This window comes from Microtus ochrogaster, unplaced genomic scaffold (assembly GCF_000317375.1).
Source record: "Microtus ochrogaster isolate Prairie Vole_2 unplaced genomic scaffold, MicOch1.0 UNK88, whole genome shotgun sequence".
Taxonomy (NCBI): domain Eukaryota; kingdom Metazoa; phylum Chordata; class Mammalia; order Rodentia; family Cricetidae; genus Microtus; species Microtus ochrogaster.
This window is the reverse complement of record NW_004949186.1, coordinates 153,889-178,802: the sequence shown is the minus strand read 5'-3', so window position 1 is coordinate 178,802 and position 24,914 is coordinate 153,889. Positions and strand designations below refer to the sequence as shown.

The 24,914-nt window shown below is 44.6% G+C and overlaps 1 protein-coding gene across 1 annotated transcript in view; it reads left to right on the top strand.

The window, feature by feature from the left end:
- Vwa8 (von Willebrand factor A domain containing 8) overlaps positions 1-24,914 on the top strand; it is a 317,895-nt gene that overhangs the window by 240,832 nt on the left and 52,149 nt on the right. The window contains exons 37-38 of the mRNA XM_005370880.3: positions 857-938; positions 4,851-5,055. Of these exons, the coding sequence (XP_005370937.1) occupies positions 857-938; positions 4,851-5,055 (287 nt within the window). The remainder of the gene's footprint in view (positions 1-856; positions 939-4,850; positions 5,056-24,914) is intronic.

Sequence of the window (24,914 nt, the reverse complement as noted above, 5' to 3'; positions counted from 1 at the left end):
TTTTTGGTTTTTCGAGACAGGGTTTCTCTGTGGTTTTGGAGCCTGTCCTGGAACTAGCTCTGTAGACCAGGCTGGTCTCGAACTCACAGAGATCCTAGAAAAGTTCTTCAACCTGAGTTTGTTAGATAGCCTGTTTGGTTGGCTGTTGGCTTTTGTTTTCATTATTTGTTTATTTTTATCCCTCAACTGCAGACATGGACTGTTTTTTGTGAACCACACTCAGTGGACATAATATGAACATCCTAGGCATTTCATACTAATCCAAACTGTAATCAAAATGATGGAAGACAGAAAGATAGATGGTAGACATGAGTTAGACAGACAGGAATCTTTAAAAGCGTATGTTTTGTGTATGTTTGGTTTAGTACAAATGAGTGTGGCTTCATTTTCCTCTTGGCATATCTTGACAGCCAAGGCTCCCTAGCCTGCTCCCTAGCTAAATTGCCTTAAGTTCCCTGGTTATATTAGCTCTCAGCTTCAGCTTCCACATCACTTGAACTGGAGGCAGACAGGGTCGTTGCTGTCAGAGAACCACCCGGACTAAATGGACTTTCTGAATGCAGTGGATCAGCTACTGTTTTGAGGGTGGTAGTAGCACTTGGGCCAAGGAACAGTTGTCAAGTTTTGGAATTTGCTGGAAGGTCAACCCTAAGATTGGAGAGACTTTATACTGTTTTTGCTACTGCTACCCTCAACCTTTAACTATCTACACATGACTAGTTCCTTGCCAAGCAGTTCCCAGAGTTCCACTCTTCTCCTGAGAATTCCATTCTGTGTTAGCAGCATTCAAGCATGCTTGGGTCCACTTTGGTATCAGCACCCCTTAACACTTGCCTTGTGTCGTGATTATTTGCAGGTGTTACCCCCCCACAGACAGCTGGCTACATAGAGGTTACTGATCTTCAAGCAAAGAAACTCAGATACATCCCTGTCCCCAGGTAATCCGTGTCACTTCTTTTCTCACCGTGGTTTGTTGGATGAAAATGAGCGAGTTCTTCCTGTGTGCTCTGAATAAGTGCATGGCTCCTGCTTCTCTCTCCACTTACAGTTGGTTTGTGTCTCACCATTCTTCTGGATGTGTTAATGACATTTTTATTTTCATTTTAGGAAAACATTCAAGCGTTTTTTTTTTTTTGTGTGTGTGTGTGTGTGTGTGTGTTTATTGAGAAAAGGAAAAAAAAGTTTCTGCCTCCTCCCAGCCTCCCATTTCCCTCCCCCTCCTCCCACCCTTCTCCCCCTCTCCCCACTCCTCTCCAGTCCAAATAGCCGTCAGGGTTCCCTGCCCTGTGGAAAGTCCAAGGTCCTCCCCCCTCCGTCCATGTCTAGGAAGGTGAACATCCAAACTGGCTAGGCTCCCACAAAGCCAGAACATGAAGTAGGATCAAAACCCATTCAAGCGTTTTTAAATACAGTGTGCAGGCATGAGTCCCTCGGGCCTTGGCCTGTTCTGCTTTGAGTGGATTGTTCTCATTTTCACTTTCTGTACCAGGAACAACACCGTCAGTATTGCAGAAATTTTAATTTTGCTGTTTATTAACTGTACTCGTTTCCTGAAATGGATGGTTCAGAATGTCCAGGGCATTTAAATAGCGCCAGTATCACGCTGTTTCTAAAGCTGATCCTGTCCGTTTGCAGTCACGTCAATTCTGCGGGATTCAGGGTGGACCCTGGTACCAGGCACTGCTTCAGTTATTGTCCAGCAGTGGCAGCCAACCTTTAAAGCAGGGAAATGTGTGGTCTAAGCAGACACGGAGACTCCTCTCTGCTGTGGGGACGTGGATGTGCTCGTCTGAAGCCCTGAGGCCAGGCCTCGTCTGTTGTTTTCCGGCTGAGGCTGTGCCTCCCTTGGTCTTCTTGTCTTTTACTTCCCACTAGCTCACCCAGAACCTCCCTCCTTCTAACCCAAGGATTCTCAACCTTCCTAACGGTGCGCCCTTTACTACAGTTCCTCATGCTGCGGTGGCCCCCAGTTATAAATGATTTCATTGCTACTTCAGAACTGTAATTTTGCTCCTGTTATGAACCGTAATGTAAATATCTGGTATGCTGCCTTTGGGTTGTGATCCACAGGTTGAGAACCACTGTTAATCTTTCCACTCTGCTCTGGATTAAGATCCTATTCCTTGCTCTGGAGTTGTCATGTGACTAAACCCTTCCCAGCTCAGTGGGCACAGCTCTGCCTGTGGTCCAAGGCAGATGAGACTGGAGAACTGTCTACTCTAAGATGAAGGCCAGGCCCAGCAGAACCCGAGGGCTACTCAGGGCAGCACCGGCCATGTCTCCTCACCCTTCAAGTCCTAGAAGAAAAAACAGCTAGGCGTGGCAGTGCGGGAAAACTCAGCAACGGCTCTGTATCTCATGACCTTTAGTCAGACTTTAAAGCTATGGAAAATGAAATCGTTATTCAGAGAGGTAAATTTACCTTCTCTAATTAATATGACTTCTTAGACTACCTTAATATGTTGTCTTCATGGGAGATGTTGTTTAATCATTTAGGAAATGTCATATTCCATCCTAGCTGTACATTCCTTCAAATATACAGTTAGTTGAGAAGTCAAAGCAAAGAACATCCTATGGTGTCTTAGTTAGGTTTTGTATTGCTGTGATAAACACCGAGTCTAAAAGCAAGTCTCAGAACTCTCAGGCCCACGCTCTCACTGGGGGAAGTCAGGTCACAAGCCTGGAAGCAGGAGCTTAAGCAGACTCCATGAATCAGCAAAATGCCCTGCAGATTTACCTATAGGCTATCTGGTGGAAGCATTTTTCTCAGTTAAAGTTTCTCTTCCCAAATAAGTCTAGGTTTTGTCACATTGTCAAAAATCAGCATAACTGCTGTTACCATTTCTAAAGCTTTGATCATTTTTCCAATGTTTCTCTTAGACTGTATGGATCTGTGTTCTTTACATTCTGTATGAGCTACTTATTCTCCTGGAAAGGCAGCTGGGTGTGCAGCAGGTGCCAGCAGTGCACACAACTTGTTCCTTTAGACTGATGCTCAGTGTAACCCATCCAAGCAATATTTCTTAGAGCTGCATAAAGAACATAAGAAGGGGGTTAGGGATGTACTCAGAGGTAGACTGTGTGTCCAGCAATGTTCAGTGTTCAAGGCTTGCTCTTCATTGCCAGAGAGAGGAAGTAAAATTAATGATATATTTTACTTAAACCATTAACTTTTGGGATATTTTCAGTATAAAAAAATTTAATGTAAGCTAGACATGATGGTGTATGTCTTTAATCCCAGCTCTCAGGAAAGAGGATCTCTGCAAGTTTCAGGCCAGCCAGGGGTACATAGTGAGACTCTGTCTCAAAAAAAAAAAATCCATTTTCTTCTAGGTCTTTCAAATCTCAGTAAATATTTTATACTTGTAACACATTTCATATGACACATAATTTAGATTATGGTTCATACATCCCGATTCTTTGTTTAAATTAGCCAGTGCTATATTTGATACACATTAGAAAGGAATGAATCATCTAAAGTTAAGGTGGTAGTTGGTGCATGTGTGTATGTGTGTGTGTGTTAGTTAAATGTCTGCTGAACATCAGGAGTGTTCCACATGATGCCTTTCTTAATTATTGTGTTATTGCTGCGATGAAACACTATAACCTCGGCAACTTTTGAGAGGAAACATTTAATTGGAGGCTTGCTTACAGTTTTACAGGGTTCAGTCTATGATTGCCATGGCAGACAGGCATGGCACTGAAGCATTAGCTGAGACTTCACATCCTGATCTACAGGCAGGAGGCAAAGAGAGAGTGAGACTGGGCTTGGCTTGGGCTTTGAAACTTCAAACCCCACCCCCAGTGATATACTTCTTCCAACAAGGACACACCTCCTAATCCTTACCAAATAGTTCCTCTAACTGGGACCAAGCATCAAACATATCAGCCTATGGGGCTATTCTCATCCAAACCACCACAATAGCTAACTTCAAATTATAAGAAAACATAATAAAGTTGCATAACTGCAGAGCTGTTGACTGAGGTTTCTGTCCTGCCTGGTCTTGCAGTCATTCAGCCCCAAAGAAACATACAGAGGTCTATATTAATCATAAACTGGTTGGCCTAGTAGCTCAGGCTTCTTATTAACTCATAATTTATATTAGCCCATAATTCTTGTCTATGTGGCTTGGTACCTTTTTTGGCGAGGTAGTCACATCTTGCTTGCTCTGTGTCTGGCTTCTTCTCTGTCTGGGTGACAAACTGCAGACTGAAACTTTCCTCTTCCCAGAATTCTTGTTGCAACACCTCTACTTCCTGCCTGGTCACCATCGCCCCGCCTATACTTCTTGCCTAGCTACTTGCCAGTCAGCATTTTATTAAAAACAATACAAGTGACAGGATAAAAGACCATTGTCCCACAGCATTTGTCCCAAAGCACAGGAGCCAAAATGAATGCATTTTTTTCTTCAAGTTTTTGTAGCATATGTTTGAATTTGGCTAGGTTTTTGTTTTGTGGTGCTGGGAGGTTGAACATGCAGTTCTCTCCTGGTAAGCCCTGCCTCCCTCCACGTACTCACTGTATCCTCTGCAGCTGGAATGGCAGGCAGGCTGCCACCCCAACTCACTGAAGTCCCTCCTCTCCCTGTTTGCACAGCAAGTGCTTTAACCACTGAAATGTCTCCTCAGCCCCTAACTGAGTGCGTTCTCCTACCCTCATTGCGTGTACCTTTGGGATTTTCTTGCACGGTGTGATGGGTAAAAGCAGACATAAAGCAACCCTGCATGGGAGAGTGGGAGAGGAGCGGGCGCAACTCACCAAAGGGGGGGGGGGGTAGCATTGCGCGTGTTCGGGTGCCACATGCCTGCTTCGCATGGTTCCTGACCTTTCCTCTGGGCTCCGTTTTCAGTGCAGAGTTCCTCTCGCCGTACACCGCATGGATATCTGCTGTTTCAGACACAGATGCTCTACTGGCTGAGTGGGACACAAGCGGCATCGTGACCGTTGATATGGGAGGGCACGTCAGGCTTTGGGAAACCGGACTTGAACGGCTACAGCAATCGCTCATGGAATGGAGAAACATGATTGGACAAGACAGTGACAGACCTCTGCAGGTATCACTTGAATTGACCTTTCTTCTCACAAATTGAGTTTTAAATGCCACCATTAAGGAAACTTTGTGTTTAGCCACTCCAACAGCTCACACGGCTAAAATCATTTTTAAACTCCTAATAGAAGATAGTCGCTCCATCTTGAGTGACAAAGGAAGACTGTCTTAGCTCCCTGCCAGTGTTTAAATGTGCAGTCCCCACCGTCACAGCATACACATGTACCCAACTTGTACTTCTCAGCCAGAGGCATCTCTGCTTTTCTGCATCTTTTCTGCGTTGTATCAGCATGGTTGCTGGCATCTGCGCATGCTGCCTGGGAAAGCAATCCCCTAGGGATGTCGTGTAGAGCAGATTCCTCCAAGGTCCAGAGCTCTAGGCTGGAGGTCAGCGAAGTGTACCTCCAATAGTTTGTCCACACCTCTCTGTAGACAAAGCAGGCACTATGCATAGGTGCAACTCTGAGAGAGCTACAAGGACAGCCCTTCTGTAGATAAGCCCACAGCTGCAGAGATAAAGCGCTCAGCTTCTGTTCTTGGTGCTGTCTGGACTAACCAGAGGAACAAGGCAAGCTCATTTATGTTAAAGCATAAATTAAAGGATCAACTTGCAATTGATTTTAATCTTCAGAACAAATCTTTTCTTGTTACATATTGTTGTTATGCAGCAAAAAGAAAGGTAGGCTCCAAAATCAATTGATTGGTTAATTAGTTAATTACAAGAAGGGTAGGTTCCTAGCAGCTGCATCACTCTGCAAATAGCCATCAACAAGGTAAGACATTTCCACTAACAAGTCTATCAATAATTGATTAATAATTACTACTTCATGTGATTTTCCTTGAAAGAGATGTGAGTACACTTATGGATGAATGTTACATCTTTCTCTAAGATTTTTGAAAGCTTACAGGAATGTTTTGAAAATCTCAAACCAAAATAGGCTCATGACTTCCAATACTTTTGAAGAGACAGGTATATATTAACTAAGTTGAGTTAAAGCAAACACATTGCTCTAAAATGCTGTCAGTACGTAAGCAGCTCAATTGTAGCAGCAGATTAACTGCTATGCTTGATGATATTTAGGGATCTAGTTACCTGTGGTTCTGCTCAGAATTATTCTAAATGTTAGTTTCCCCTCTATTTGAACTTTTGTTCTTCTGTTTTTATTGGTGCCTAGCAGTAAATATTATTGTGTTTGAACTTCTAATATATTTTCTTTGAATTTCACACATAATGTGGAGATCAGAGATCCTGCTATACCTGTGGCCAAGATGTGTAGTCTTGCTGGGTATGGCAGTGCATGGCTGTAACCTCAGCGCTTGTGATGTGGAGGTAGGGAAATCATGAGTTCAAGACCAGCTTGAACTATATAGTGAGTTCTAGGACAATCCAGACTCCTTACCAAGACCCAGTCTCAAAAGTCCAAGAGAAAGAAAAAGGAGTCTTTAATCCCAGCACTCAGGAAGCAGAGACAGGTGATCTCTGAGTTCAAGGCCAGCCTGGTTTACAGAGTGAGTTCCAGGATGGCCAGGGCTACTCAGAAAAACCTTGTCTTAAGAAACAAAAACAAAAAGAAGGAAGGGGGAAGGAAAATATTGGTGGCTTAAATTAAGCTTCTTATTTCTAAAAGGCCTTGAAAGAATCTTTACTTACAATTTAAAAGTGGTTCTTGGCTGTTTAAAACATCAACCCCTACTTATTTATGTCTTAATTGTGTAGCATTTTCTTCCCAGAACTTTTCTGATTATATCAAAGATCTTTGCTTTTCCAGCCTCCTTGTTTAGTACAGAAGAGCAACAATTCAGGCCTTCCTTCACACTCTAATTTTATCAACAAAATGGCACTGGCAACTGAAGCTAAATAGTTAGCTGGAAGTGAGTAAAATTATCTCAAGAATAACCAAGATATTATTATCCGAACTTCCTCTAATCAAAATGTTTTCTCAGAAGTGTTTAGCTTTTATGTCCTCAGCTCAAAGTTCAAAACAAGACAAACTTAGTAATAAAGTAATATAAGTCGGAATTAATGGCATTTTGATTTGGAAAATAGATGTTTGTGTACATGATCCTTTTACCTCCACTATTCCTTGATCCTTACGATATTAAGTATGCATACTTGGATACTCAGAGAGAAAAACGAATTGAGTATGCACTCTTATTCTAAGAATGAATTATCCGAACAGTCTTCAGTTGTTTGAGCTTGTGGTCAGATCTCTTGGTAAATGATGAGGCAGTATATTGACTACTGTATGTGGCCTGCTCATGCTGTTGTTCACAAGTAGATTGTACAGCCAGATCTAAATAGAAGTCATTGATCTAAATAGAAGTCTAAATAGAAGAGGTAATACTTGTCTTTTACAATTCCTTTCCTAGTCAGCCCTCAAGCTACCCTATTTGTGTTTACTCAGAAGAGCTCTGCTTGCTCCTGGTTTTGGAGCTTGGAAAATCCCTCTTACAGTGGGGAGAGATAGCTCGTTCTTAATGCCCTACTTCTTCCTCTCTGGGATGCCAGCAGCGTTCCCTAACTCTGATGGAGTGATCTGATCTCCATCTAGTGGCCATTAGATGTACTACACACATTACTTTTGAAAGGAAAGTCAACCTTCTGCTTGGGTGATTTCCACAGACCCTTGTGTGGCTGGGGTTGGGTAGTGCATGCTCCTCTGGTCAGCAGTGAAGGCCTGGAAACCGTCGTATCACACTGTCCTCTTCGTCTTTTCCTGGTTCCTCCATGGCCAGCAGACGGGCTGTCCTCAGACACACAGACAGTGACTATACTGCCCTTGGCGTCTGTGCTGTCTTCCGCTGTCTGGCAGCGCTAGCATGGAAAGCATGCTTAGCTGAATTTTTGTTAATGAATTATTTGCTGTATTTTCACATGAGAACACAGGGGAATACCTACTGAACTCTTCATGTAACACGTGTTCATTAATTTGACACTGACAAGAGCATGTGACTTTCCTATAATTAACAACTATAACAGTACATTTGAAGTATTACTGTAACTGTAGATCCTAGGATCCATAGTTAGTGCTTTTAGACTCTATTTTCAGAAGCACTGGTTAAATGTAAGCCAGAATTCATGTAGTTGCATTTCACGGAGTTACTTTTGTTTATTTTATTACATTGTTATTCCTCCAAACAGTTCTGTTATATCTACACCACCATTTCCCTCAAAAATCAAGTTATCTCTGCAAAGCTGTCAGTGACTGTTCTTGTGAGGAAAGGTTGAACGGTCACAGCTTTCAAATGTCATTTTCTAATTACAGCAGGAGAATCGGGAATTTGATCTCCACATGGTACTGGTAGAACCTCTGTGTCTGTGGCCTTGGAAGAGCGCTCACTGAACAATAAATTTTTAAAAGGGTGGACGGAATAACCAGGCGGGACTAGAACCTGTACACCATTGCACTTAGGACGCTGCTCAACACATGGAGGCACATGGTCAGTGTGTAGACAGACGCACGGTCAGTGTGTAGACAGACGCACGGTCAGCGTGTAGACAGACAGAGAGACACACGGTCAGTGTGTACACAGAGAGACGCACGGTCAGTGTGTAGACAGAGAGACGCACGGTCAGTGTGTAGACAGAGAGACGCACGGTCAGCGTGTAGACAGAGAGACGCACGGTCAGCGTGTAGACAGAGAGATGCACGGTCAGCGTGTAGACAGAGAGACACATGATCAGCGTGTAGACAGAGAGACACATGGAAAGACGTGCAAACAAAAGACAACTGAGTAGCAGGAAAGCACCGTTGTCCCTTTGAAGGAAGCGCTCTAGGACTGTGAATACATGTAGGTTATTATACATATGTACATGTCTGTTACCGTGGTAAAACACCACAACCAAGGCAACTTGTAAAAGAAAGTGTGTAATTGACCTTGGGCTCCAGAGGGATGGAGTCCATGGTGGAGTAAAGGCCTGGGACAGGAACAGCTGAGAGCTTACATCTCAAGCTGAGGTGGGAGGTGAGAAGCCCTGGGGATGGCCAGGAGCTTTTGAAACTTCAAACCCAGGCCCGGTGGCACACTTCCTCCAACAAAGCCACGCCTCCAAATTCTTCCCAAACAGTTGCAGCAGCTGGAATGCAAGCATTCACACTTAGGAGCTTCTGTGGCCGTTCTCATTCAAATTACCATACATAACTGTGGGTGGCCACTTTTTTGTTGGTTCTTAGTAGGGGAAAACATTCAGTGTAAGTTTAGTTTCCTTTTTATTATATTTTATTATTTAAAACAATTTTTAAGTTTAAACTTATTTTGATCATATTCTTCCCCTCCACAAGTCCTACCAGATCTTCTCCCCTTCCCTATCCACCCAGCTTTAAGTTCTCAATCAAAAACACAATAAAACAAAAAACCAATACAACAACAAAACCCTGCAAAACCAAGAAAACAAAATAAAACAACACCCAAACAGGAAAAAAAAAAAACTAACCAAATAAAAGCACATGTGTGCACACATCAAAGAACAAAAACACCTGTGACGTCCACCACTCCTGAACACGAGGCCTGCTCCGGAGTGGTTGAAATACCCAGTGTCCTGGAGAGAACTGATTTTTCCCTCCCCCAGCAGGTTATGAGTGACAGTTCTGCTGGTAATATGGGCCTTTTCTAGCCACTAGCTCAGTAGTTTTGCAGTTTTTGTTTGTTTGATTGGTTAGTTGATTGGTTTGATTTGGTTTTGGTTTTTCAAGACAGAGTTTCTCTGTGTAGCCTTGCCTGGCCTGGAACTAACTCTAGATCAGGCTTAAACTCACAGAGGTCTGTCTGTCTCTGACTCCCAGATGCTGGGATTAAAGGCGTGTGCCCCCACCGCCCAACTAGTTTGGTAGTTTTAAGATTCGCTTGGATGATAAAGCCTATTTTCGTATGCATTGCTACTCATATTTAAACTTACCTTTTTTCCAGTGTGCAGGCAGTTATCAGAATCTTTTAGTGCACAGTTCCTCCTTCCATTTGCAGAGGAAGCCTGGTCTACTTGCGTGTTTTGTTTTGCTTTGGCCAATAACTCTGGAAACAGTCTGGTTCAGAATTATTCAAGCCTTGTAGGGTTGTTAGCCGTTCATGTCTTTGGGGAATCTCCTTTGCCTAGGAAGGCCGTGCCTTTCCAGAAGTGTTGCAGTGTCCGCTCCAGTTCTAGTCATGTACAAGTGCATCTGCCTGTTCCTGACGTGATCTAGTGTTTTTCTTATGCGGTGACCCTTATATGGCTATGCCTATGGTGATATTTCTATTGTTTATTCCTGCTAGAGAAATCCATAGAAGTTAGTTTTGTCTCTGTAAGGTTCTCAGGAGTCCTTTGAAGAGTGTGAGCTCTAGCAAGTATACCTAGGGTATGCTGAAGGCAGCTTGTCATGCCTGGCGATGGGGAAGGAGTGTTAACAATGTGTGCCAAGCTCCCTGGCGTAGACGTTTCCTCCCTGCTGATTTCAAGCTACCAGAGGTCACAGTCTGCATACACGATTCCTGAGTATTTTGCAGTGATCTCTCACAAGCTGGTAGGATTTGGATCCAGTGTGCTCCAAGCTGAACTAGCTTTCTGCTCAATGCTCTGAGAACTGTGATGGTTTATTAGCGAGAGAGAGCGAACACAAGACCTTTCTGAAATAGGGTGATGGGCCTGTGAAGAGAAAGGATGAGAAAAGGGAGGGAAAGGAAGACTGGCATTGTATAAGGTGGTGTCACGCTGTCTGGGAAACACAGGAACCCACAGCCGTGCTAACTACAGATAGCGATGTCCTTTAGGAGAAGAATGTTTTTTTCTGCTGCTGTAGATTGAACCCGTGGCCTCACACACACCAGGCAAGTGCTCTGAGGCACGGCCCCAGCCTATTAATGTCCTTGAAGCAACACCTGGGTTTGAGCAAAGATCTAGAAAGAAGTGTGCTTTCCAGTGATGTTCCTGGACTCGTGCGTGGAGACTGCCTTCGTACCTGATAGTAGCTAGTTGAGGTTCCCACCTACCCGAGTACCTCTCCCATCACCACGGCTCCAGAATAGTTAAACCAGCTACCACTTCCCTAAGAAAAGAAACCCGGAAGTTTGTGATTCTTGGGCAGCTGGGAGTTTTTGGTTATTCCTTGTGCATATTCAGTGAGATAGCCCTATAATCTTTGCATATTCGGTAAATAGCTCGATAATCTGTGCGTATCCAGTGAGACTGCCCTGTAATCTGTGTAACTTCTAGTGGAAGTTACATGATATCACTGTGCCTGTTCAGAGAGAGACAGCCTATAAACTGAAAAGTGTGGCTGTAGCAATTCAAAATGAGTATCAAAAATAGAAATCCTACCTTGCCTGCAGACTCTGAAAAAGACCTAAGAAGTCTTTAGAATGTTCTCTTCAAATCATCATCAGTACCATTTCAGTTTCTTGCCCTCATGCCAAGCTTTAGGACATTGTTTTATGTTGTTATCCCACAGCGCATATTATTAGGTCAGTAAATAGAGGAGCAATATTAGAAATGTTTATTAAACGTAGAAGGAAGCAGATTTAAAACATGCCAGTGTTATATTAAAGTGTCAAGTGGGCTGACAGCCCATGCTCTGCAAGTGTTATGACTGGGCGTTTTTAGTATGTATTTAATGTGGCCAATACATCACAGTGGCTACAGAAACAAACTCTCTCACCATTACATTTCTAATAAAATTATGATTTTTTTTTTTACCCATAAGCAGTATAGCCCGTTTTTGAAGAGAGATATCTGGAAGAGTCAAACCTGACTTCAGAGCTGTCGCTCATGTTGTGTGTGATTGTCAGCAAATTCCTTGTGCTTTTGAAGTTTCAGTCCCTAATTGTGGTGCACCAATAATGCTGTTTGTGTGTTACAAAGTCCTTGTGAGAATGAAATACTTTTATCCCTGGCACAGAGTAAGTGCCCAGTAAACAGTAAGAATTAGAGACTTAGGACTTAAGTAATATTGGGCTACATTTGTTTACTGTTTCTATGGAGACAAAGCCGCAGTAAAATGAAATGCTATTACCCAGATACCACTAGTGGATCACGACCCAGTGAGCTATATGTCATCATCTGTCCCGGTGTTCAAGTGTAAGCTTTGTTTATAATCCTGCTTAGAAAAAGTTTTGTCAGGCCCAAAAAAGGAATTGAAAAAAAAAAAGTCTTTGCTTAAAGCTGTCATCTTGAAGAAGAGCAGAAAACCAATGACAGGACAATGGTCAGTAGGGGATTATGCTTGTTTAGCTCTTCGGGAGACGAGCTAGAGCAAGTTCAAAATGCACAGCAAAATACACAGCCTGTGCCCGAGCCTGAGAGCAGGGGAGAGCGTGAGTTGGATTCCGCGCTGGGTTTTCTTAGTCCCCACGTCCCCCTTTTTATTTAACACTGGAGCTTTAGGGATTGAAGGCACATCATAGCCCTGAAGGTCGGAGTGGGGACCACACAAATTTGCCAGCCTGTGCAGGGGCATTCACTGTGAGGATCTGTCTCCCCATCTGATGCTCCCAGCAGCTGGCCCTCCTACCTTCCAGGAGACTAGCACAGCCTGGAATAGGAAGATAGGGAATCCGCCCTCCACTGGGGTCCTCAGAAGACAGCTTCCACGCTTCCGTTCCTCATATGGGAAAGCCTCTCTGGAAGCCAGCAGGACTTTTGTGATGAAAAGGTTCAGAGCCCCTTCCAGATCCACGTGTTGGCAAACTCTACCTCGATGCATCCACACACATACAGTCACACAGACACAAGCACGTGCATGCACGCGCACGCACGCGCGCACACACACACACACACACACACACACACTTAAAAGGAAATGTTGGGATAAATAGCAGAAATCATAATAAGCAGATTTAATCAGTTGCTTTGGAGTAGAGATTACAGGAGAGGGGTGATGATGGCACAGAAGGCTTCTTTTATTATATATCTTCTAGTACCATTTGCGGCATAACTATGCACATCTACTAGTTTGGTAAATATAAATATTGGAAAAGACAATACTTAGTAAAAACAGAAGCAAGGGTGTGCATGGCACAGTTCCCTGGCGTGGGCTAAATCACTTCTCTGCACTCCTCAGCTCTTCAAACTGCAGGGCTTTAAGGGTGCTGACTCAGCTGTTCAGTCTTCCCCTTCAGATAACTCAAGGGCCAACAAGATGGTTCGGCGGGTGAAGGGGCTTGCCGCACAAGCCTGCTGGCCTAAGTTTGATTCCCCAGAACCCACATAAAGGAGGAAGGCTCTGGGGGAGAACTGACACCACAGGACTATCTGTGACCTCCACATGTTCTCCCATACACACACATGAGGTGCATGTGCACACAAAGACATAATAAACTGGTTTCTAAAAATAACCCACAGCTTCGGAATTAAACACACTGCACCCTGTCTCTCCCACCACATGCAGACAGAAACCCCATACAGGTGTATCTACAGCTAGTGAGCCCTCTAAAAATATCACAAAAAGTTTACAGCAGAGAAGCTGAGCTGAGGAAGAAAGCCAGAATCTGAGCTGCCACCGAGTCAGCTGTGGCCTTGGTAAAGAAGGCTCCCCTCAGAAAGCAGAAGAAGAAAGGTTCCTCCGCCCAACAGACAGTGCCAGCAAGCGCCACACTGCCCACAACCAGCACCACACTTACTGACCAATGGCTGAGTGCTGGTGGGCATAGGCACAAATGACCACACCCACCATCCCTACCCAGTACCACACTAGACGTGTTAGTGCCATAAGGAAATATAAGCGAAAGCCTGGCGAATCCACTTTTTAAAAAACTTAGAAGTAATAAGTTTGGCAAAATCAACTACACATCTCTGCATCACCAAGTTAGTTATAATGTCGCACATACATACACACACGCGCACGCACACGCACACATGCATGCATGCACACTCACCGTTTCTAAGCAGCTCCTCCCGAGAATGAACTGCTGAGGGTTGGGGTTAAACACGGCGTATGTGTTTGGTGAACACTGCGGCACACTAATGCAGGCCGTAGGACTTGAGTACATGCAGAGACAGACAAGAGTTCCCTGGTCAGATTTGACATGCCCAAGATTCCGTGTCTCTCCAGGCTGACCTGCAGATCTAGTGCTACTCCGAGCAGTTCCCAGCAGGACTTTCCTAATAGCTGAATATAAGCCAACTCGACATTTTTATGGAAAGGCAAGGAAGTAACATAGCCAAAGCAGTCGTTTAAAGACGGATAAAGTGGGAGATCGTGTTACCCAATTTTAAGGTTTACTGCAAAACTACAACAATCAAGACAGGGCGATGTTGGCAAAAGGATGAAAGAACAGATCGATGGGACAGAATAGAATGTCCAGAAATAGACCAGAAGCATACCGCCAATTAGTAACAGGCCGCCAGAGCACTCTAATGGAGAAGATAGCACACTGTGGGAACAACTGGACAGCCGTATGCAGAACTAAATAAACGAAAAAATAAAAACAAAAAGGTTTTTAAAATTTATTTAAGGGGGTGGAGAGATGGCTCAGCTGTGAAGAGCACATGTTGCTCTTGCGAGGACCTGAGTTCATTTGCTGCACCCGCGCCAAGCAGCTCAGGGACACCTACACACCCAGCTCTAGGGGATCTGACGCCATCATCTGGCCTCTGCAGGCATTGCACTCATGCTCAGATGAGTGTGTGTGTGTGTGTGTGTGTGTGTGTGTGTGTGTGTGTGTATTCATGATTTAAAATGAATAGTAAAATCTTTGGTGCTGGGAAGGTGGTGCTGTGGTTAAGAGCCCTTGCTACTCTTGCAGAGAACCCTGGTTTGGTCCCCAAGAACCCACGTGGTGACTCAAAACAACCTATAATTCCAGTTCCAGGTGTGTCGCTTCTGGCCTCCACAGGCACTAGGCATGTATGTGGGGTACACACATACACTCAAGCAAACACTTATACACATAAAATAATAATAATAAATTTTAAAAACATATTTTAAAATATAGAAATAAAATTACCTAATGGCTGGCTGCCATTTCAGAAGGAATAATAGTCTGCTGCTACGTGGCCCAGCATCCATTATTATCTGAAGAATGTGAAACTGTTTAAAAACCACTCTATACAGGATGGCCAGCACAGCTTAGTGGGTAAAGGCACATGCTGCCAAGCCTGGCCACCTGAGTTCCATCCCTGTACCAGCGTACTAGTGATGGAGCTCGTGGTTTTACCTGTGTTCCCTCCACCCAGCCACATGGCCCAGGCAGCATTAAGAGTACTTGCTGTTTGGTCAGTATTCCAGAAATCCACTCCCCACCCCTGCTAAAACCCAAAAGTGCCAATGGGGTTCAAAACTTAGCACTTTTCTCTATGTAACCCCAAAAGGTCACAGAAGCAGGTGTTTCTAAGGAGCCAAGTAATGCTATCCAGCTCCCTGACATCCTCAGCAAGGATGCTTTGGGATGCTCTTCAGTGTTGATCATGGCAAGCAGGAGTCTCATGAGCCTTACAGTGTCTCTTAAATCCTGGACACGCTTCCCTTTGGTCGCTAAGAGTTGTCACATTGCTGTGTCACATAGTAAGCCTGCAGCTGGATTCCAGAGAATCAAACCTGCTGGAGGAAGCACCGTCACCACAAGGGTGACGTGATATGGCACCCAGTGGCACCCCAGACAACTACATGGTCAGGTGCTTGCCCAGAACGAACAATTGGCTGACAGGAAGGCCCTGTCATTGCAGTAAGCAGTACCTTGAAGCTAGCATGCATGTTTTCCTTGAAGATGCGGATGCATTACTATGGAGTGAGTTAGGAACTGTGTGATTGTCAGTCCCACAAGTGTGCCTGTGGGAGAACCAGAACCCAGCCTTTTCCCCTTATTCATGTAATTTTTAAAAGGTTTTCTAGTATAGCAACAGAATACCAGGATATCAGAGATCAAAGGTATTAGAGACCACAGTAAAGGACCCCTGCCCCTTGATGGCTTTGTGATATGAAGGTCATTTGTTGTAAACTTCACCTTTGCTAACCCAAGGAGCATCAGTTAACAGGCTTGTCCCATATCCTTGGAAATTTATTCACATTTCTGATGCATTATCTTACAAAAACAATTTTAGAAGTCACCAATTTGAGAATTCTTTTGAAATTTAACAAAAAGCTTTATTCTTATTATGGTCTAGTTAATGTCCCTTTGTTTATACAGAGGTCAGAATGCCTTTACTAGCAGTGGCCGTTGAACGCTGAATAGGTACATCAGTAAAATATTCTGTTGGAAGGGGTCTAGGCACACTGGCCCTAGAAACAGGTAGAACAAGAACAGGAAACAGCCTGCGGGTCACCTGAGGTGTTGCCATTTTACCTAACATTCTAGTATCTGCATCTGTTTGTTTCATTTTGTCTTTGAAGAAAGGGAGGGGAATCCATGATGGTAGGGCAGGCACTCCAGAGCAACGCTGTTCTGAGTGTTTACGTATCTTCTCAGTCATCATTAGGAGGTAGGTAGATGTGGAAACGGGCCCAGAGCTGCTCATGCCAATACCCAGAGAGGTTAAATAGCTTCCTTTCTAGAGAAGTAGTATTCTTTTACTTCTGAAATTCTACACATTTACCTGTCTGTATGTACACACACACTCGTCACGGCACACGTGTGGCAGTCAGAGAACAAGTGACAGGAGCCAGTTCTCGCCACCTTGTGGGTTCCGAGGACGGAACTCGGGTTTCCAGGCTTGCCCACAGCTCCCTTACCTGCTTAACCATCTCTCCAGCCCGTGATCTGCTTTTAAATGCATCTGCCTGTTCCACCTTCTCACATGCCTCTGTCCAGGGCAGCTGGAGAAGAACTGGCCCTCTCTGCCCTGCTGGTGATAGGTCACGAGGCCACCACTGTTTCTGATCCGCTTCTGGAATCCTTACAAATCTTGATTCTGTCCAGTGATCTCTTCCCCTTTGGTTTAAGAACTACTATAAAAGCTATTACCCCTCAATACTGTCATTGCAGTCAATTTTCCAGCTGAGATTTAGAGGGAAGGGAATTGAAACCATAACAAGACCCAGCCCTAACCAGGGTTCAGCTGATTTCCTAGATGTGGTTCTGTGTGAACCTCTGGAGACGCTACCAGAAGGAAAACAGAAGTGTGGGAAGAGTTTTCCCCATTCCGGCTCACTTTCTAGGCAGGCGTAGTCTGCATGTTACCTTAGGATCTAGAGCCAATAGCTGAGCCACCATTGTTCCTTGCTGAAGATGACGGATGAAGGCCCCCAGGGAGGAGAGTGTGCTGTCTGGAGTGACAGACACCCTGAGCTGCAGGACAGGGCAGAAGCCTGGCTGGTCTTCGCCACAGAGTCTGTTCTCTCACTCATTGGGAAGAGCTGTCATTTTCAAATGGGCCCAGTTCCCATGATTCATGTTGATTTGTCAAGTATGGTCTTATTTCAGCTATGCTTATATCCTCATGAAATAGCTGACATTTAATAAGTGAATGGATTTGTAATTACTGTCATATGGATATAGTGAAAATCCTTGAGTACAATATCAATGAAAATTGTGTATTAATAAGTAGCTCTTAGTTGCCCCATCCTCAGGAATCACCCCCAAAAGGCCCCAAATTACATATTCATCACCATAAAATCATTTTTGTTGGGTAAGATGTCTTCTTGCTTTGCCATCACATTTGCCGACTGCCGGCTTAATCAGTGGACTCTCATCCTGAACGTTCTATTGGTTTGCTATAAACCCCCATGTTTCCAGTTTATTTATAACCACACAACAGTGTTTGTCATCCAGTCTGGCTCCAGGAAGCTCAACAAACCACAGTTTCGTAAGCAGATGATGGCGATCCAAGCTGTGCTATTGGCAGGTTGTCATCCATTGAATTATAGACAGACAATGGGTGTGTGAGGCCTTTGAAATGCATTTAGCCAGCTGGTTCTGGTGAAGCACTTACTGGGGACCCAGCATTGGGACCTTCCGCAGAGAGCTTGTTCTGTGCGGCTGCTAATCATGAAACAGAAGCAAGGAGCCAAGTGTCGCCAAACAGTCTGTAGCTCAGTGTCAGCTCAGGGCTGTAAGTTCTGTAAGTGTGCAGCTCGGGGAAAGTGTGAAAGGAGGCTGGATAAGCCAACCAACTGGAGCTGAGGCTGGGCATCATCTCAGACGGAGAAGCCCAGGGCCCCTGCCAGCAAGCCAAGCAGTCTACCTCTGAGCTCCATCTGTAGCCAAGGCTTGCCTTTTTAAATGGATGTGTTTGAGTAACTAAATACAAAGGGAGATTCATCCCAGGCCTTTAAAAACCCTGGGAGTCAGCGTCAGTATAAGGATTAGTATGGTGTGCCTTCTTGGTAAGAGGGAGAGCTGTGCCTCAAATCCGGGGATGACCAGACACAGAAGCCATTGGGGTGAGAGCAAATGACACAGCCAAGCACAAAGTCCAGAGGGCAAGTCCAGGTTTAAAACCAGCTATCCCAATGAGGGAGTGGCGTGGGCACAAAGCAGAGGTGACCGTAAGGGCTCGCTGGAGCCACCAAAAGCATATGAACTGGGGGACTTTAGGAAATGGCATGTGTTAGGCTCTGTGCAGTCTTATGAACACAGAACTTTCTCCAAACAGTTTAAAGGAGATTGACCCTCCAGGCAGCCCTTGGTTATCCCTGAATGGCTTAAGACAAGCTCGATTCAAGTAAATGATTTCCGTAACAAGTGGTGTCCAGGGCAGAGTAGAAGCCAGACTGTGTGAAAGCCAGCTGAGGTTCTCAGATTCCCTGACAGTGGGTGTTGCTGTGGGCTACTGGGTAGACACTGAGTGGGAAGGTGGCTTTGGTAACCAATGGCAATGTGAAGCAGGCCAGCCACGAGGCCCAGGTAATGGCCAGGTGTGGAGTGATGCAGGCTGGGATGGGGTGGGGGGTGTTTAGGCAGGACTTACAGACAGTTGTACTTTGATGTCTGACAAATGGCAGGACCCCGAGGCAGTTTTGAGTTAAGCATTTTGAATGCACGCATTGCACAGCGATGACAAGACTGGTGACAGTGTCCTGCTGCCCTTTGACAGTAGGGAGCAGAGCTTCAAGCTGCTGTGCGTTAGCATCCTTACCAGGGAAGTGCAGTTCAAGCCATGGGATCGTTGGATGCAGGGAGAGAGGCAGAGCAGAATGCTGGGGCAAACAGAAAGCTGCATCTCTGGAAGCGTGCCCAGTCAGCTGTTTCTGAACACAGCTTCACAGAGGCTTGTTCTTTAGGGAATCTATGTTCGAGTCATTGCAGGGTACTGTAACTGAGAAAATGCTCAGGAATTCAATTACAGTTAGTAAATCTATGCCTTCGGGAAGCCCCACTGTAAAGAAAACTCTTGATGTTTTTTTAACCCAATATCCCTCAAAATTTATTTTTATTAAGAAAATACTTCATTAAGTATCTTTGTGTGTGTGTTGGTTTTGGGTTTTGTTTTGTTTTTTTTTGTTTTGTTTTGTTTTTTTTGTTTGTTTGTTTGTTTTTTTTTGAGATAGGGTTTCCTAGAACTCACCCTATAGACCAGGCTGGCCCCAAACTCACAGAGACCTGCCTACCTTTGCCTCCTGAGTGCTAGGATTAAAGGCATGTACCTCCCTACTGTTACCTTTACTCTAGATTCCCATGGACTCTGCATAGCAGAACTCTTAGAAGAAGCCCTTTGTGCTGATTGTCGCTATGCTTATGATGTTTAGGATAAATAAGTAAGAGGGTTGGGCTGCTAGTTGAAACAGTAATGTTCCTTTATACCTTTGAAAAGAAGAGCTGTTACCCATGTAATTCTGGGTTCACCGTGGAATCAAAAGATGTGCAAGATGAAAGTATGAAGGCACATCCTGTATCTCAGTCTCTCTAAAGAGTGGAGGCCAGACTGGACCACAGAGGGAGAGCCTGTCTTACCAAAAGCAAAACCAAACAAGGGTAGCAGGGTATGTGGCATGTCTCTGCTCTCAGAACTTAGAAGGTAGAAGAAGGATTATCTGGAGTTCTAGGCCAGGCTCAGCTACATGGTGAATTCGAGACTAGCCTGGGCTACATGAGATTCTATCTCAGAGGGGGGAAAAGTGAATGGAAGATGATGTTAAAAAGGAGCACTAATTCAGCTCACACTAATGTAAGCTACAAGTGCTAATTCTCTGTCTCATAGATCCAGGAAATCCCGGAGTGCAATGAGCAGCTTAAACATAGGTGTCAGGCTGCACGAGGGCTGTTCTTTCTCCTGGGTGGCTTCCTTCCCTCTCCCGTTCATTCCCTGTCAAGTGACCCCAGTGTCCTCATGAGGCTTTATAGTTGCCAAGACTCTGAATCAAATTTTCCAAGTCTTTCTTCACAGTGTTGAGTACATTGGGGTTTAGCAAGGTTTCCCCTATTTTTATTTTTTATACACAGTTATATGTAGCCTGGGCTGGTCTCTAGTCACTGTTTAGCCACGGAAGACCTTGAACTTTTGATCCTCCTAATTCTAACCCGTGTCGTAATTACAGGCACTTAACTCTGTATCTGGTTTATGATGTGCTGAGGATCAAACCTGGGGCTTCCTACATGGCAGGCAACTCTACCAGTGGAGTCCAAAGCTACTTGATGCTGGGCAATTCTCAGTATGTTTTATTTTAGGAGCGAACACCAGGTTGCAGTGCTGGGCGGGTTGGGCAATTACCCTGTGTTAACCCGAAGCGAGAGGACTGTATTCAATTGAAATCCATCTCCTCAACCACTCTGCCTTCCTACTGATGAAGATGTAATACCAAAATCAAACTCCCTGCCCTTGACTGGTTCGGAGGGGCTCAAAATATAGAAGAGCTATCTCGTGGCTGACAGTAGGATCTACTATTTCGACTATGACGCTCCTGCTCTTCCCCTATAGCCCATAATTCCTTAGCTGTTTAAAACCAGTGGTACATCTCCCTGTGCCTCTGGCTTGGTGGTGGCATAGGCTGGGATGTGATGTAAAAGCCCGACAGGAGCTAGCTTACCCAGTCTGAAAATAGCCCAGTTCTCACCAGCACCCAACTCCAGGACTGGTGGCTGATACATGCATGGCTACATGGGTGGATAAATGTGTGATATAGATAAATGTATTTTAATATTTATTTATATATGTGATTCTTCTAATTTTTCTAAAGCTGCAATAGAACTTCCTTGAATTCTTGAATTTTAAAATAGGTCTTGAATTTTCACCTCCAAGTTTATCACTCTGTGTTCTGATCTTCCTTAAATATGGGGGGAATCTGTGTTTACCGATGCACCTCTGATGAAAATGGAGGGGTGGGGTACACAAGCTTTTTGTCCTTACACTGCCATTCCCAGGGCTTCTGTGCTAACCAAGTGTGCATTTGATAAGGTGGGGCATCCTGGAGAAGCTTCATGAGAACTCTCCCCGGATAGGACTCTTACTTACCCTTACATGAACCATTGACAGCCAGAGAGTCTCAGAGTGGTCTCTCATTCACAGTATTGGAGATGTGACTATCACATATGTTGAATATTAGTCTTACTTATAACAGCCATTTCTTTAATGAACAAGACCCAAGAAAAGCATTATCACTTTGTGCCTCATCAGGGATTTGGTTGGAGATACTTTTGCCTCTAAGCACAAGCTGGAGTCCAAAATGATATAATTATAGTGACCTTTTCAGATGTTATTTCACAGTTACTGTGTTTTGCTCCAGATTTTTGCTTGACTAGAGTTATGGCTTGTACTGACCACAGGAGGGTGACGGTGAGCTTAGAACAAGACTGCCTCGGATAAGTCAATGCTAGAATTTCGTCTACTGAGCAGTTGTCATTGTATTATATGGAGAATTCTAGTTAAAGAGATGGACTTGGAGAATGGTTCAGTGATCTCTTTGTCCCTCCACGCAGTACAACCACAGTGAATACATCTTTTTCCTGCTTTTGCTAATGTTCAGGCTCCTCAGTCGGGTTATTAGGAAGGGTGGCTGAACCTGGCTTGTAGGGGCACAGCTAAGGATGGTGACAATATGGCAATCCCGGAGAAATAGAAAGGCACACTTTGGCAGTGTTTGTCACCCACCACAAAGTGACTCTAGAAAGAGGGAAAATGAGAGGTCCCCACAGCTTCTTGAACAGTTTCACTGAAGGGACTTTCCCTAGCTGGACGGCTCTGTACCTCTTGCCACCCATTTAAACTCTCCCCGCTATGGAGACCACTAGAAGGTCTTTTATAGGAAGAGTTCTGTGTGGGGTGAGGTGTCATGGCCTGAAGGATGGGACAAAGAAGTGGGTGTCTGAGTAAAGCCACACTGCACAGAGGAGTTCCTCAAGCCAGTAATTAAGGAAGGGGGACCCTTGCCCCATTAGCATGTGTCTTTGAGCACCCACTTCACCTCTTTGGCCTTAATTTCTTTTTCTATGAGGTCAGGTAGGTTTTAATCTAACCTTAAAGACCCTTCCACAGACAGCAACAGTCAACATGGGTCTGAAGTTTAAAAATATATACCAAAAACCTTCTCCATCATAGTGATCTGTTGGCTTCCTTTTTTCTGTCTTTTCTTTTTTAAATTGACTGTTTGGTCTATATGAGATACTTCTGGAACATTCTCTTCAGATCACGACAGCCACTGCTTCAGGTGTGTGCATCTCCTTTCCCATTCTGAGGCCGGGTGTGAGTCATCTGCCCAGAGCTGCTCTGCTAGCCAAGAGCGGAGTTGTGATTGGAGCCTAGCTCTCTCCCTACTGGAGAAGCCTGTGCCAGTCACTCTCCTTGTTGCTGTGGCAAAACGTCTGACTTCTTAAAAGGAACTTAGAGGAGCCTGGCCTGTGTAAGGAGATACAGTTTGTACTGGCAGGGGAGTCGTGGCAGCAGGGACATGAGGCAGCTGGTCGCATTCGGCCCCCAGTCAGGAAGAGGGGGCTATCAAAGCTGTAGTCAGCTCACTTTCTCCTTTTTATGCCCAGCTCCTGGGGTGCTGCTGCTCACATTTGAATGGCTCTTCCCACTCCCAACCAAATCTAGAAGGTCCCTCACAGACATACCCAGAGGTCTGCCTCCCGGGTGACTCTGGATCCTGTCCAGTTGGCGGTGCTAACCTTGTTTTTATTCCTCTGCACCATGTAGCTTTTCCTAAGGCCCACAGACTGTGTAAGTAGACTAAGTAGAAATGGTGCTCCCAGAGACTATGAAAGTGTTTGATCCCACACACACACATTGATATTGGTGATGTAGGTGTGGAACACAGGCCGAGAGGGTCCCAGGCTGACAAGGCGTTGGGCACCATCCAGGAAGAAGGAACCCTTTGGTGTTGTCGTCTGGAAATGAGTATCCAATTTGGCATTAGAGAAGACTGGAATCCGGACTTGTAAATGAAATCTCCTTCATTTGAAATTTAGGCAACAAAGTCAGAGTTTTCCAAGTAGCTTCAAGAAGGAGAATGACAAAATCCACCTAACTTCTCTTTCTTCTTATCAGGGCGGGCACAGAACAGGAAACAAAGCCAAGTTCTGTTCCACGTTTTGCCATGTTGTTGAGTTTGTGACTCCTCTCTATAGACTCTCTTAGGTTCTCCTGGAGAAAAACAAATTAAACATTTAAAGAATATGAGATCTGAGGAACTGGCAAAATATGTCACCTGGTTTTGTTGGACTAAGAAACAGAGGTTCTGCCTTGTTTTGTTTTTAAACATTTCTAGTGGTTGACAAAATGAAGGGGTACATGAAAATTAAATGAAGTTCAGGTTTTGGTATCCACATAAAGTTTTATTGGAGCACAGCTGTGTTCACAGTGTTACCTGTGCCTGCCTTTGCATTAGAAGGGCAATGCTGGGGACGCTGTAACAGTCCCGTCTCCTGGCCCAGCAAGCGTCAAGTGTGTGCCATCTCACCTTACAGAAACATCAAGAACTCTGATTAGAATCCAAAGCCAAGAAAGATGGGCAGTGCACATCTGCTTCCCAAGATAAGGTCAAAATAGAATGTGCTTAAGTCAGAAGGAATGAAAGGAAAATTAACTAATTTTTCCAAATACAAGGAAATTAAAATTGTGGGTTTTTTTCCTCCACACATTATATCAAAGATAACTTACAAGCTGTGTCACAGCAATCAACAACTTAGCTGTATTTGTTGTTGGAAAAAATGTAGTCTGGCCCAGAGTGGTTTTCTCAGTATGTTCTGCATTTTCTGAATGACAAGGCAGATTCTTTAGTCCTAAGAAAAATGAGAACAATGAAGATATAGCACCCTCTGCCAGCCCTCAAACATGCACCCCACACCCACTGCTGTGCCCCAGCTTTCATAGCTAAGGCCACTTCCTCTCCATGTGCTTGGTGGCTCCAGCTGCCTCTGCCCTGACAGCATCTTTCCTGGGATGTGTCTGGAGGGCAGGCTTCCCAAGTCCAAAACTGATGTGTGAAGGCTGGTGACCCCAGTGCTTCCAATAAGCCCTGATGCCCTATTAGTGCTCAGTAAAGCCTTGGCGTGTGGTGGGATCAATGGTTGCTTGTCTGTTGGAGCTTCTGTGAGGTCCTGTGCAGAGCTGAAGCAACCCTTGATTTATTCCTAGAAGGAATCTTCCTTTTGTAGGAGCTCACTCTTCACGAGGGTGACAGAGAACTTTTGGAGTCAACCTTTTCTTTCCTACGGATAAGTTTGTGGCTCCTTTATAAAAGCCCATGAATCAGGTGACCCTAAATGCTACACAGACACGATGTGTTTGCAATGGTCATTTTCATTTGTCTCTAATGCCTGTGAACTCTGGCTGACAGCAGAATGTCTTCCTTCTGAGCAGCGAAGCCCAATGTGAGCATAAAGCATTTGGCATTTTCTGCTACCTCTAAAAGTCTGTAATTTGGCAGAAGCCTAAACTCTGTGCATTATAAAGTTAAAGGTTTGTTTCCAAAGAAAACACAGTACCTGGAAGTATATGCTCTACGATGTTCATAGCAGCATTGTTTGTAATAGCCAGAACCTGGAAACAACCTAGATGCCCTTCAATGGAAGAATGGATGAAGAAAG